This window comes from Lepisosteus oculatus, chromosome 5 (genome assembly GCF_040954835.1).
Source record: "Lepisosteus oculatus isolate fLepOcu1 chromosome 5, fLepOcu1.hap2, whole genome shotgun sequence".
In the NCBI taxonomy this organism is placed as follows: domain Eukaryota; kingdom Metazoa; phylum Chordata; class Actinopteri; order Semionotiformes; family Lepisosteidae; genus Lepisosteus; species Lepisosteus oculatus.
This window is the reverse complement of record NC_090700.1, coordinates 27418838-27433766: the sequence shown is the minus strand read 5'-3', so window position 1 is coordinate 27433766 and position 14929 is coordinate 27418838. Positions and strand designations below refer to the sequence as shown.

Genomic DNA, 14929 nt, shown 5'->3' with positions numbered 1-14929 from the left:
GAGTTTTGATATCTGTCCTCCAGCCAGCAGCACCGAAATTAACACAATCCCTTGATATTTTAAAGGATGGACATCCCTGTGTTTTGTGCGCAGTGTGTCTGTCAGTCTCTGTTATGATATTTGCATGGTTTTATTACAGTTTGTTGTGAACACTTCAGGTATTGAAAGCTTATATAGTGATACCTCACTGGAATGCACTTTGTGATTCGTTCCTCTTGTGACTTTTAAGACAAACTTGTTTACAAATGATACAGTGGTAAAGTGTGTAATTTTCATGTTCTCACATGATGAAAAGCCATATTTCTACACACGCCTACAGAATTCTTTTACACATTCCTTTAGTTTATTCCACCATATATATGTATAGCATGCAACAGTCTTGATTATGGATATCTGCAAAATATTTTAATCCTTTCCAAAGGAAAAAACAATACAAACACAAATTATAAGTGTCCAAACACCATTTTGAGCTACTCTTCCTTGGCATATCTGTGAATCCTGGAGGTACATGTCAATTAGCAAGCTATCAAGCAAGCAGTATAGATAGAAGCTCTGACTCACTCAGTCAGACAACACTAAGAGCATAATGTACTGTATGGTGTTTTGTTCTCTGTAATGGTATCTTTGCATAACCGTAGTGTGAACATTCTAATGTAATTTCTTGTCTCACAGATATTTCTAGTTAATGGTACAATTGTGATATGGCAAGTTTCGGTTTTGCATTCATATGCATCTGAAATGCAAAGGCTTTGTTGGTTGATAAAAATATTTTACGTAAGCACTTTTATCTAAAAGGATTAATACTGTAAATTCTTTCAAATAGGAGAGTATACAAGCACTTGTAGCCTTTTACTGTAGTAAAGCTCCATCTCAATACCCATACAGCATATCCTCTGCTGAAATACCTTGTGGGATGTACTGTATGTCTTTCACAGGGGAGGTGCCAATCTGGCCTAGTGAGTCAGAGCTCATGTGGAATTTTGCTAGTTTAATATCATGTAATAAACATGGGGGCAGGAATGCAGATGTGACAGGATTCGGAGAGACCCAGGTGTCCTTGGTATTCTGTAGACCTGGGCAGTTCTCTACTGGGCATGAGCCAATGCCCCTGCTCCCTGCCCAAATCCAAAGCCTTTGGGACCAAAGTTTTTAGCATAACATCCTGTGGAGACAGAAAAATACATGTAAATATTATTATAATAAAATACAGTAGTACAACATACATGCATAAATGTGCATTAGGGTATTACAAAAAGTATTTACTTTGTTACATTTTTAGAAACTTTACTTTATGGGAGACATTATTTGACATAAACCCTGTGACTTATTCTAAATTATTATTTTTATAACATAATGGCAATTATTTATCATTAGATTAAGTAATTATAATATAAATGTAAAATAATTGTGTGAAATAAGCTTTTTAAAAAGAAAATCTAAATCTCTGCTTTTGTAACACACACAATCCTGCACAGTGTCAGAATTCAATCCTTTGTATCTTGTAAATTAGCAGGAAGGACCAACACCTTTACAATAGATTTCTCCGTCCTTGTCTGCCAAGGTGGTGGACTCCAGACCCTTCCCACATTTAGCACAACGGAAGCAACTCTTGTGCCAAGACTGAACAGAGGAGAAAAGTAACATTGGCTCAGGTTATGCGTTCAGATATTGGTGGTCTTTATCAAGAACAATCAAGAATAATTTGTAGCATGTTAAAAAAAACATTAATATTATCTAATTCACACGATGTACTGTAAATACTCATTGTGGTGGTTGTGAACAATGTAATTTTATAACCTAGTTAATAACTTTTGCTTATTGCTTTTTTGATAACAAATTTACAGAAAATATGCACATGATAAATCATAAATGTATATGATTAAATGTTGCGCTGGAAAAAAATGAATTTGGTTGACAAGAAAAGCTCCAAATTTTCCATCTTCCAGCCAATAGAAGGCAAATGCAGTAAAACAGAAGCTCATTTATTGAAATAGTGAGGCATTGAAAAGTGATTGGTGATTTAAACAAAAACAGTGTATTTTAAATTTATGAACTGCAATTATTAGCACATTTGAATTAAATGAGGACTTGTTATGCATGTGCAATGCTGTAATGGTCCCTTTGCATAACTGCAGTATGAACTGTAGTGAGATATGATTTGTGTTCTTTTTTATTTCATTTATTTAAATTATTGTTTTAGGTTTTGAAATCAAATGTAATTAACAGTTCTGAGAGAAAATATATACATTCACATCTTCCTAAATATTCAGAGCTTTGATTAATGTATAACAGTTTATGTTTTGTTTTATGTATACAGTATAATCATCTCATAGAAATGGGTATATTGTATTAGGGTACAATTCCTACATAATACCTATTAACACTACCAACACTAAAATACTCAACCAAAACTTTCAAGAACTCCACTAGACCTCAGACATTAGTATTGTCTGGGTATCAGGTATCTAACACACTTTCCCAGCATTCATTGTACCTCCCCCAGGAGGGACCATGTGTTAACGGTGCAAATTTAAATATATTTTAAATATTATTATTATTCATATTATTCATTTCATTTCTATATCACTTTTCAACTTATGGGACCCAAAAGTGCTATACATATACTGTACATGGTGTAGCGGCGAGGCTTAATAATAAGGCAGAATTAAGTGTTTCTGAGCTTTCCCAAATTAGGCCTCATTTCTCTGTTCATCTCTGTGGTGCAGCCACAGAGAAACCATTCATGCAAGGTGATTTAAGGTCCAAGGACAGCTCCCAAAGGGGGATGCACTTAGCTAAGCCTGGCTATCATGATCAATGGTCACCCATTGGCGCCTATCTGTCTAGGGAGTGCGAGTTGGACATCTGGACTGCATTACTAAGTGTCAGGAGTAAGTGACTCATATCTCACCTTGATCAACCAATCAGGGACTGGTAGGGCCGAGTAACCCACGTGGGACTCTGATGCCCATGGAACTTTCAACCAATCAATGAGCTAAAGTTCCTCCAGGTAAAAACAGGCAACACAGAGAGCCTGGGAGATTCAGATTTAGATTCAACAAGATTCAGACAAGATTCTAAAGGGAATTCAAAGGAGAATTCCAGGGCAGGACGGCCCAGGAGCAGAAGGCTCCCAAGGGCAGGACATTCTCGCAGCGCGCCTCCTGACCATCCTGAGACTCAGCCCGGACAACCACGGAACGGCCAGTGTGTCCGAGTGCCAGAACTTTCCTTTGTTCTAAGAGTCTAGAGTTGAGGTTGCCAGAGAGTAACCAGCAGCAGGCCTCATCAACAGGTCAGAACTGTGGACAGCTGAATCACTATTCAGAACTAGCTCTTCATCATAAACGAACTGGTCCTCTTCCTGACTTGCTGGGACCCACAGTCATCTTTTCTCCTGTGCACAAACTTTGCTAGTTAAAGCCAACAGTGAGCATCAGCAGCGCACAGTCGCAAGCCGCACATCACAGCCTGGCACGGAGCCAGAGAGCGCGGATTGGACAGCAACAGCCTGCAACTGTTTCTTTGTGCCCGCAGGAGATCTGAATCCCCAAAGATTGGATGAGTATTCAACTTCAATGCATTACAGCTCGAGAATTCAATTGTTATCCCAACCAGTTGATATCAATTTAATTCCTAAGAGTTATGTACTTGTTTGAGTATCTAATGTAGAAGTTGTAACCAAGTTCACTTTACGAAACGGTCTTAATGAATGATATACTGAACGTATGTCCTCTTGATATGTATAACTCTTTGTAACTGATTGAATATATATCTTTTGTATTCTGATAACCCTCTCGATAAGATCTGTTAGGTTTATATGCATATTCTATGTATTAATAAATGTATCCTCGTGTATTAGTACCTGTGTGTGCCCGTTGTTTGAGTTATATCGCATGGTTGGATTCTAAAGCCACCAAAAGAATCAACTTTGTGATTTACTGCTACAATTAATAATTGTCTCAGTAAATGCCCAAACCCTACAGAACTGGTGCCTTCAGAGAGCCACTATGATTACATATTTGGCGTCCCTGAACCGGTATTCTCTACAATGGGGACCCATGGGGACCAACCACTAAAGTGTAGAGCCCACCTTGGGTGCACAGCAGCCCCCACAGGTATGTGCCAATTTTCTTCTACACAGCAGGATCACGTGGAGAAGTAATAAATTACTTAACAAATTGAATCAAGGGGAAACTTTAAGAATGCCAAATATGAAAACCCAGAGTAGAATGTAGCCAGAACTCTAGGGTTATCACCCCTACACTACCTCACTCAGGACCTGAGTTTAAGATCTTGTCTCCAGGACTCCGTCTCTTACAGTACCATGTGCCTGTCCACTATACTGTGACCGTGGTGTAAAAAATGTAGTCCAGATACAAGAGTTCACCAATACAATTGACAGAACAACCTGATTTTCCTTATACAGTATGTCTACCAGTACTTTACTTCCAGACTACCAGTACCAGTACTACCAGTACTTATTGCACAATAAGTACTGACCAGGCCCAGTCTTGCTTAACTTCTGGGATCTTACAAAATCAGATTAGAAGGTGGTAAACCTCTTTAACATTAGAGTATATCAGTTAGGTCTTTATTTTTTGTTTGGTCACTAAATTTTAAATTTATAATTAATAAAAATAAATAATAAATAATAATAAATTAAGTATGTGATATATCCCTGAGGAGTTTCCTATGTCATTGAAATCCCTGTATTCAAAATTGATTGTCTGTAAACAATTATTTACATACTTTATAACTGGTAATTGACTGGCCAATCATCTACCTGAGAAAAACTCTCTAAAATACAAAGTATAACATACCAACAGTTATAAAATTATGATCATTCAAATGCTTGAACATCAATTAATTTAAATATTATTAATGAGAAAACAACTGCATGTGTGTAGTTAAGCTCACAAAAACCGGCTTAACTACTGAACTGGCCCAACAAAAAAAAGAAAAAAACTAAAAAGAAGAAAGACTTTGACTACACATAATTGCCCATCTTCTATAAGAAATGAATAACTAATAATTTAGCAAGCAAATAAAAGTGCCAGTTTTGGAAGGCAGATCACAAATGACTTTAAAATCTTGAATTGTTTCCTGCATTCACACCCAGTTCCATTTTGATGGATAGTTTGAGCATTCAAGCTATTTGGAATATTGGCAATGAGAATACAGCTGTGAGCATCTTGGAGCCTTTTTCTCTGAGAAAATGGTACTTTTGTCAATCTCTCCCTCCAATATTATTTGTCCCCTCATGTTATCCACATATATACTTCAAAAGTCTGATTCTCAGCTGAGGAAATCAGTAAATTTACAGTGAGCAGCAGTTTCTCCTACTTACGTTGCCAGCTCCCACAACCTTCTCTGCAGCATAGACAGCCTTGCTGCAGCGTGGGCATACATCTGAGCCCCCAAACTTCTGAGCAAACTTTGATGGGTTGGGGTTGGTGGTGGGATGGTGAGGTGCAGCCCTATTTGGTAAAAATGAATAAAGAGATTTTATTATCCATATCAAATGTTTTAATTCTGTAATATTTTGTCAGTTACAAAATGAAAAGGAATTTACAGTTATAAAATGATTCATTTTATATTCCTTACTTTTCCCTTAAACATCTGCATTACATACATCCCTCCAACTATCACATGTAAACTTTGCGAGATGGTACATTCCTCATGCTTTTAGCTGTCAGGTTAAATCCACAGCACTAAAACAGCATTTAGTACTGTAGATTTAACCCGACAGCTAAAATCATCAGGAATGTACCATCTCTAGCAAACTTTACAATTTACAATTTACATCCATCCCAACTCTGCTGTTATACTATATCATACTGTATGATTACCAATATTTATATGCCTTGCATTCAGTGGATAATGAGTAAATCACTGCGTGCCAGAGGTAAGTGTGAACAGCATAAATGGATGTACTGTACAAGTGGTAATGGAATAATAGATTAATTTATCAAAACATGCATACCGTCAATGATATGCACTTTTAATGTGTTTTCAGCAGTCACTGTTAATAACATACTAACAGGGTAACTTAAAAAAAAAAATTTTAATTAATAATTTTAAATACCATATTCGAATGGCATGGTGGCATGGTGGCATAATGGATAGCATTATTACCTCACAGTGCTAGGGCCCTGGATTCAATTCTGGACCTGGGGTACTATTTGCATGGAGATTGAATGTTGTCATTGTGTTCACTTGAGATTTCTCCCACGGTGCAAAGACATACTGGTAGGATAATTGGCTTCTGGCCCTGGTATAAGTGTATTAGTGTCTTTCTGTCCAGCGATGGACTGGCGTCCTGTCCAAGGTGTGCCCTGCCTTGCACCAATTGCTTGCTAGGATAGGCTCTGGCTCCCCCTTGACACTGAATTGGAAGAAGTGGTTAGAAAATGGACGGGTAGATGGAAATATCTTATTCAAATGCTGTTAGGTACATCAGAGTGGATTTTTTTTCTCAAAATAGAGTATGCCTGCTGTTGTGTCTATAGGGTTTCGGAATCTGACTGTGTGATCTTTCAATAGCCTAAATTGTATACAAAAGAGTTTACTGAACATGTTGTGGAAGCGATGCCACTCCTCCTACATCTATACGTAGACAGTATAGAATTCTGCCACAATAGAACACACAATCTTTTTGGCTATGGGGGGTTTGCCACTGTCTAGGGAACAGTGCTGTGTTTGCTCTCTGTCTAGGAGTAACCGTGACTGAATCCAAACAGAAGGAGAGCATGGCTACATGCATTATATACAGTATATAGCATATTTACACATATATTAATATGTATAAATATATTATTTTACACACAGGTGTGTAACATGATCAAGGTCCTGTTGTTGAGAGTTGCAGATACAAAAATTAAACATGTTTGTGTTTGTCTGTCTGTACAGAATATTTGCCACTGGCATCCCATTCTGGATGGGGTACTGTCTTGCTTATATGCTTCCAGGATAGAGTCTGGGTTTCCTCAACAATGAAAATGGAATATTCTGATAACAAATGGATAATTAATCATTATAGAAAAAGTATTCATAATTCAGATTACAACCAATGGATTAATTCACTATGCAACAAGAAACAACAATGTTCTGAAACTAATGAATTCTTGACTTACTCTTCAGGTTTGATCCCAAGACTTTCACCCTTGTCCATGCTCAGTGTCCCTGCACCTTGTCCATATCCATAGCCTTTTGGTCCATACTTCTTGCCATAGCAGGCTTTGCAGAAAATCTCATCTGCATGGACTGCCACTGTTGTGCTGTCAAGATTCTTCTTACACACCACTTAACAAAAAAAGGCACAGTACTAAAAATTGAATATTGCAGGAAGTGGATAAGTGATTGCACAGTTCTACAGCATCACAGTGGTCTAGTGATTAGCATCTACTGTATCTCATAGCTCACTAGGTCCTCTGGTTGCTCTAGGTTCTTCTCGACTTCAAAAGTCATGCAGTTTAGGTTTGATTTGGAGTTTTCATTTTGTTAAGTTCTGCGGCTTGTACAGCAAGTACTTAATATTTCACTATAGGGAATCAGAACCAAATGGTCCAAATGGTCTCCCATTCATTTTTGCTCTTAAGGAGTCTACTTGTTTTCATTCTCTAACAGGTTCTCGTTTGAAACTGAACAGAAACAAGTAGTCTTCAAAATGACATTGGTGGCTGAGTAGGATCATTTTTAGGAGGCATGATATTTAACTCATCATTATTAGGCTTAGGCATTACTGATAGGCTTCTTGTTTAAAAGAGTTGCGGGAGTAGGGTACAAGCTACTGAGCCATGTTGTTGATGCTGATTTTCTGGTTTATTGTAATACAATTATGAATTAGATCTTTGAATCACTTACAGTAGCTACTAATGTGTTTGATGGCCTAAATGGCTTTGTCTTGTTTGTAATGATTCTTATTTGGTCTTTAGGATGAAGAAATATAGTGGTAAACAGCAATTCTAAGCACTTTAACTTTAAAGCACCTTTATACAGTATAGCATTAATAAAATGAAGTGTTTAAACCTACAATACGTGTTCCCGTTTCCAAAATGCAATTTTTAGTTCCAGTTTTATGTTCACTTTATATATTATAAATTCATATACACAAAATATGACAGCTAAAAAGTAAAAAAAATCATTTACAAATTAAAGATAAAGAAGAAGAAGCAATTATCCTTTTAATTACAAATTTTTGACTGGTTTGAAAAATTTAATTTAACATTCATCTTGGTATAGGGAAAATCAATTAATTAATCATTAAGGAAATAAAACCTATTCTACAGCAGATGTTGTCTGCAGATCACTACTGACTGTTAAATTATTAGGCAATAAGTTTGAATGACTCTTAATCTGTAGAGCATTCCAGTGTCCTGTTATGCCCCTACCTTTTCTTCCTTAAAAGGAAGATGGACTCAGCATCACTTGTTTATTACCAAACATGGCTACTTACATTTTAAACAGTAATGACAATCTTCTGAAGAGCTTTATGTGTTTTTTACTGCTAAATACTCCAAATTCCTTAACAGAAATACACGTCTATAGAGATTACTTAATTGTTTAAATCTCCACACGTGCTCCTTAAACAATTTAAGAAATTCTGCTAAATCGTCACCCAGTGTTGCTATCCAGTAAGGTGGGGTGGTGGGGGGGGGGGGATTATTCAGTTAAAAAAACCTCGGTCGAGGAGATGAGAAGTGATGGGGTTAGGTTTTAAAGTATTCAATCAAACTTAACATGCATGTTTTGGTGAGAGAGAATTAGTTATCTTTTGCTCTCCTTACCCACCCCTATTACTTTATCATCCTACACCCTCTCTCTCTGTCACATATGAAGAAGGCTAAACAGCCAAACCTTCTACTTATCAATGTGGAATTAACCTCTACTTTTTCTTTTTCAGCTCCCTTGCTTGATACAGCTCCCCACTCAGATATATAACCTCTGTGCCCATGTTTCCCTTATATACAGTAGTTAATAATAAAACTGTTAACAAGGTATAGTTAACTATATTATCCCAGATGCCATAAAAAAGAGCTGTGATTGTGGATGTGCAGTAGTCTCATGCTTTTATTTAAATATCTCTTGACATTTAGGGAAATGAGCAGACGTCTGACTCTATCATGAGATCACAATTTCAGAATAACAGCAGCTGAACTTACTGCAGAGAAAGCATGATTTGTGGAAACTCTTTCCATCACACTGCACTTCCTCTGCGAAGTACACAGCTTTCTGACATACTCCACATTTGTTTCCTCCACCAAAAGGCATCCTGTGAAGCAAAAGTACAGTCTTTATTTCTATTACTTAATCCTCAATAAAAAATGATAGGCTCATATACACAAATAAAACAATGCAGATTTTTATAAATATGTTTTTTGACAAAAAAGAGATGTACTTATGTTCTACCTTTGTATTTGGGATGGAAGAGCAAACCTATATCCAACATGTTTAAATCAGTATAGTGTCTCAATCTAAAACAGAAAAAGTACAGACCCCATTAGGCAGTTTCATTTACAACATATTGTATATACATAGGTATTGTTGTATTATTGTTTTTAGTAATAGTATATAGTTTTTTTTTCCATGTACATCATATGAATTTTGGTGAAGTAGAGGATATTGTTTCCCACCCAACAATGCTTTTAAGTTCAACTGTTTTGTTCATTTTCCATATGTGTTAATAGCTCTTTCCACTGCTGCATTTGTTAATGTCTGCTCCAGTCACTTCCAGCACATCCCTCCCATTCCTGCTGATTAGGATCAGACAGTCTGTTCCTGAGGAATGAGGTCATCTGTAGAATAGCTGTTGCCTTATAAGGAAGTGCTCTTATGAGGGTGATTTGTTCTGTTTACACTTGCAATAGAAATGTACAGTTTGAGGTGATCTATGCAAACAGGACCAGGCCTTTCATGAGATGCAAAATGATTATTGTAAAATGACTAAAATAACTTTATACTGTTTCAAGGATGTCTAAATATTAGAGAAAGACAGCTAAGAGTTACTGTAGAAACAATACAAAATAGTTAAGGTAACAGCAAATTATTTGCTAACCAATCAAAAAAGCAACAAAACAAATATTTGAAATTTAATCAATTTACAAAGACAGTGGTAGGTGTTTCTAACATCCAAATACATATTCTCACAAAGCTAAGTGCATTGTTTGAGGATATTGTCCAAACAGGAATATTTTTCTGATTCAATGTACTATTTTGCTAAAACTAAATCTGCCTTAATCTATGAGAAAAAAAGTGGACTCTGACTTTTTAAACTGAAGTTTAGCTTCACCACTGGCCTTCTAGTGACCTGGAGTGTTTTGTAATAATGTTCTGAGTTGTGGTTCAGATTCTCTTCAGGGGAAGCCAAGCTTTCAGCAAACAAAACTAAGACAGTCCAGAGCAAAAGATAATTAAAAGAAAGGATTAAGTGATGGACATAATATGTTTTCTGTTACCTCAGGTAAAGGCATTCATTAACATCAGAAAAATGTGGTTATAATTTCACGTTATTTGAGGTGGCAAAGAGAGGAAGTCCAGAATACTGATCAAAGCGATCCTCCAGCTAGGCCTGGAAATGTGTGAGAGAATGATTAGTTAAATTTCTACATTAGGAGTGCATCTATGCCTTGCACACTATGGTTTTGGGGTGAAAAAAGTGAAAATGGATGGATGAAACTGCAACCACCTTTTATTTGTTGTGTTGGTACATACCTAAAAATAATATCTGTATTCAACTCTATACAATATAACAATTATATTAAATATTAATTACTGGCTTTTCAGAAGTTCGAATGAGGATTTATTAAGCTTAACACAAAATCCTCATATAAGTTCTTCAGAAAATGCCTTATTGTATAAATTATCTGTAGTTTTCCATATAAATGTTGTAATTCTTTATAAAAACCTAGAGAATTATTTCTTTAAAATTTATTTTCATAAGGGGAGTCAGGAGTTACAGTATATTAAAATTCCTGGCCACTAAAACAATCAGTCTGTATAATATTTCAGTGCTATAGAGTTGACGGTAGAGACTGTTAATTCTGCTACCAAAAAGATCCAAAGGAAAATATCTTCAGACCCCCTCTTTCAGAATCAGAATTGTGGCCTTCAAACGTAAACACTTGCACTTTTTTTCTTCAGGAAGTACATAATGCATTCTTTTATGATGATGCCAGCTATACATTTATACAGCCCAAAAATAAGAAGAAATAATTATCTGTTCTTGAGATTTGAAGCCGTATGCATGCTGTCATCAACCACATCAGAGCAAAGAAATCTAAGACTGCCTTAACTGGGTATCAAAAACTTTACATAGTGTCTTGAATCCAAAGTTTGTATTGCTATCTGTAAGATTAATGGTGTTTCTTGCACATTTCCCTTCTTTGGCTTTGGCAAAAAGTTTGTAGCTCTGTGAGATGAGAACTGTTTTATATAATATACAAGAAAAATGATGCAGTTACTGCTCAAGGAATAAACTAGTGTTTGAGAATTCAAGCTCTGGAATGAGCCAACATAAACATTTTTTTTAGTTATCATAACAAAATATAACTTATTGTGACTGAGTGAAGTTTGAAAAAAAAAAGACCTAAGCCTCAATATGCATCATTTTACACAACTTGGTAAAAAACACTTTGGATTTTAAGAGGAAATTGTCAAAGCAGTTTAATCTCTTAATTAAATAGCTGTGTTTCAAAAGATTTCAATAGAGAAATCTATAGTTTAGCTCCAGTTTTAAACTAATTAACAGTCTTGGTTTGGCCTGCAAATGAGAACAGACCTGGTAGTTAAGGGTTAAAACTTATTGGTATTAGACTTTCATCAGTTCCCTAAATCCATCACAGTGTTCGTATTGAGCATGTGTTAATAATATTGTATCATTGTATTATCTTATTTATCATTGTGTCCTTATTCTCAATCCAGGACAGCTTTCAGGTTTAAAGAACTTCTGTGCGCTATATCATCAAATTGAAAAGATATTTATTCGTAACTATTCTATATTAGTATTCATGTTTTGTAACATTTGTTTCCTTTATTTCAGTCTGCAGAATGGCACTGCAGTCTACTCAACCAACATTGCACCAGTGGCTGGAAGGTTGCTTGTTCAAATCCTGTGGCTGCCAGAGGAATCCTACTCTGTTGGGCTCCTGAGCAAGGCCCTTAACCCCAACTGCTCCAGGGGCACTGTACAATGGCTGACTGGGTGCTCTGACCCCAAGCTTCTCTCTCCCTGTTTTGTGTCTGTGTGTCTCATGGAGAGGCAGCTGGGGTATGCGAAAAGATGAATTCCTAATGCACGAAATTGTATATGGCCAATAAAGTGATCTTATCTATTATTCTAAGAACAATGGACACAGTTATACGTGAAACACTCTTGTGATTCTATACACAAGTTAAATCGACTGTATTTCTTGGACTTTTTTTTGTTTTCTGTTATAGTATTTTTTAAAATAAAGTATCATTTTATTTTTTATAAAAGCAGCATTTCCACTTATTTAACCTTCTCTGAATGGGTAAAGACCAGTTCTGAGTATAGTTATTTTAAAAAACTAATTTACAGTTCCCTGTGACCTGCATGAGGTATTCGTTTTTGAATTCACAACAAATTGTAGGAAATTGCTTTTAAGTGATATTGAGCTTTTATAGTATACATACACCTTATATAGATTGCTATATCAGGGTTGCGGGGGAGCCAGAGCCTATCTTGGAAACGGGCACAAGACAGGGTACATCCTGAACTAGACACCAATCCATTGCAGGGCACTCACAGACATAAACGCAGACACACTCACACCAGGGTCAGTTTTCCAAGAAGCCTTACCCTGCCAGTATGTCTTTGTACTGTAGAGGAAACAGGAGCATCCAGAGGAAACCCATGCAAATACAAGGCGAACATACAAACTCCACAAAGATAGCAGGTCTGGCATTGAACCCAGGGCCCAAGCACAGGCAGACAGCAATGCTAACCACTGTGCCACCATACCTCCTCCATTTGTTGTAATCAATACCTTTAAAATATTCCACACAAATTGGTAATTTTTCAAAGCAAAAAAAAAAACCTTTTTTAAAACCAATATATGTTTTTATAAAATGTGACAGATAATTTCCCTGGGTTGGTTGGGTTGCTAGACAATGAAATTAAAATGATATAAACATTCTATACACCTCTCCTTAAAGAGGTGACCATAAAGATTTTATTAATAGAAATGTTGGTGGATTTTTAATCAAAACACCCATTTAATGACAATATTGATCACAAATACTATTGCTATGAGCTCCAAATTCTTTACATAAGGAATTAATGACTTGTATACATCTTAAAAAACACTAGATATTGAGGTTTTTGTTTGCATTTACAAAACACAGAGAATTAAGCCATCGTTATACAAATAGGACAGATTTACAGTAAAAAGACAAGTGTTATGATAACACATTGAGTTTAAACATAGTTCTTGAAATAGAGCCCTTGTTTTAAATGCGTAAAAAACATTACAATATAATAAACTGCTTTTGCATCCAAAGCTTATATGCACTGTGATAACAGCAGCTAAATAACAAGCTATGCCTTTTTAATTCATGTATTTCATTATTTAAGTGGACTATAAACAAGATCTGTTTTTTTTACTCTTTCAAAAGTTCACACCTAAAGCCCCAAACTTAAAATTAAACACTAGAGTGAAACATTACAAGGTTTATTCTTACAAAACCTACAGTATATGTTCTACATGTAAGCCAGAGCCTTTAGCACAAATCACACTTGTGTTTAAAGCAAAATCCCATTTTTCTCCTATTCTTCAGTGTTAACCTATGTCTGCAAATACTGTATACATCTGGATTGTGAAATTATGAAATTATGAAATACATGCCTTTTCTCTGTTTATTTTTTTTAATCTTTTAAAATAGAAGTAAAATCATACTTTTACAATGTACTGAGCCTTCTCTTGTTCATTAGATACTAAGTAATTCATCCTTACCTGTCGGCAGAAGTAAATTTGAAAGCGAAGCTTAGGCTAGAGCCCCTGGGTAATTTCTCCAGCTGCTGTAAGGAGTGGCACCTCTGGGCTACCGAACTTCCCAATTTAATAGAGCCAGTGGAGACGGGGTTTGCACACCACACCAGGGTAGAGGGCGTGACTATGACAGAGAGAGGCAATGAAACAGAAGGACACTGAGCGAGAGAGAGAGGCAGGTTTGAATCTCAGCCAATCCTCCACACCCTTCTAACCAAAACACAGTTCAAGAACAGACTGTTATATGCTGATATGTTTACATCTTTTTCATTCTGTTCAACATCTGATATGTTTAAGAATGTATGCCCAAATCCAAAGCTTTATCTTAATTTTAATTTAAATCAATATTTTCTGATGTTCAGAAAAACACAAAATACTGAAACAAACTAAAATCAATCTAAAACAAATAATTTAAATATGACTTTAAAAAGAGATAGCAATGCTTTCTTCAAATATACTGGAGAGGAAATAACTAAGGTACAAAAAACAATAACCTATAATGTGTAGACCAGGAGTGGGCAAACTTTCTTGGTCCAAGGGCCACATAAAATATTGAAACTGTATATCGGGCCACTTCAGGCTGCTGTTACGGATAGCCCATGCCCTGTATAAGTTTAAAACCCAATATAGGCTTATTAGTTCAAGGTTCATGATAACCTGAGAGAAAAAAAAAAATACAAAAATAAAAATTGAAAAAAACTTGACGTTCAACTCACAAGCCAAGTCTTCACCGATTACCTTGATGGGTGACTGTTAACTGGTAACTGGTAACTGTTCTGCATGATAAACTTATTTTCTCAAATTTGTTCTTGCTCTCTGGACAAAGAATATCTGCGGTTTCTATTATACACTCCTTCAAAAGCTCCCCTTGAGAGAGCAGCTTGCTTTGTTTAGCGATTTTATATGCAGGCAGGTAGCTT

General features: G+C 36.0%; 1 protein-coding gene across 1 annotated transcript; it reads right to left on the bottom strand.

Annotated features, from left to right (window-relative positions):
* Positions 1-383: 383 nt before the first annotated feature.
* csrp1a (cysteine and glycine-rich protein 1a) lies at positions 384-14082 on the bottom strand. Its single transcript, XM_006628277.3, has 6 exons — positions 13974-14082; positions 9165-9274; positions 7137-7305; positions 5351-5480; positions 1527-1620; positions 384-1162 (listed from the first exon to the last, which is right to left on the bottom strand). Exons 2-6 carry the CDS (start codon positions 9271-9273, stop codon positions 1086-1088), a joined length of 579 nt encoding a protein of 192 aa, XP_006628340.1. The 5' UTR covers position 9274; positions 13974-14082; the 3' UTR covers positions 384-1085.
* Between the last annotated feature and the right edge of the window lie 847 nt (positions 14083-14929).

Excerpts from the sequence above, each read along its gene's own strand:
- csrp1a (XM_006628277.3), bottom strand. The coding sequence starts at position 9,273 with ATGCCTTTTGGTGGAGGAAACAAATGTGGAGTATGTCAGAAAGCTGTG. Across the intron at positions 7,306-9,164 it reads CAAATCATGCTTTCTCTGCA|TGGTGTGTAAGAAGAATCTT; the intron begins GTAAGTTCAGCT and ends TTTTTTGTTAAG. Across the intron at positions 5,481-7,136 it reads CTTGGGATCAAACCTGAAGA|GGCTGCACCTCACCATCCCA; the intron begins GTAAGTCAAGAA and ends TTTACCAAATAG.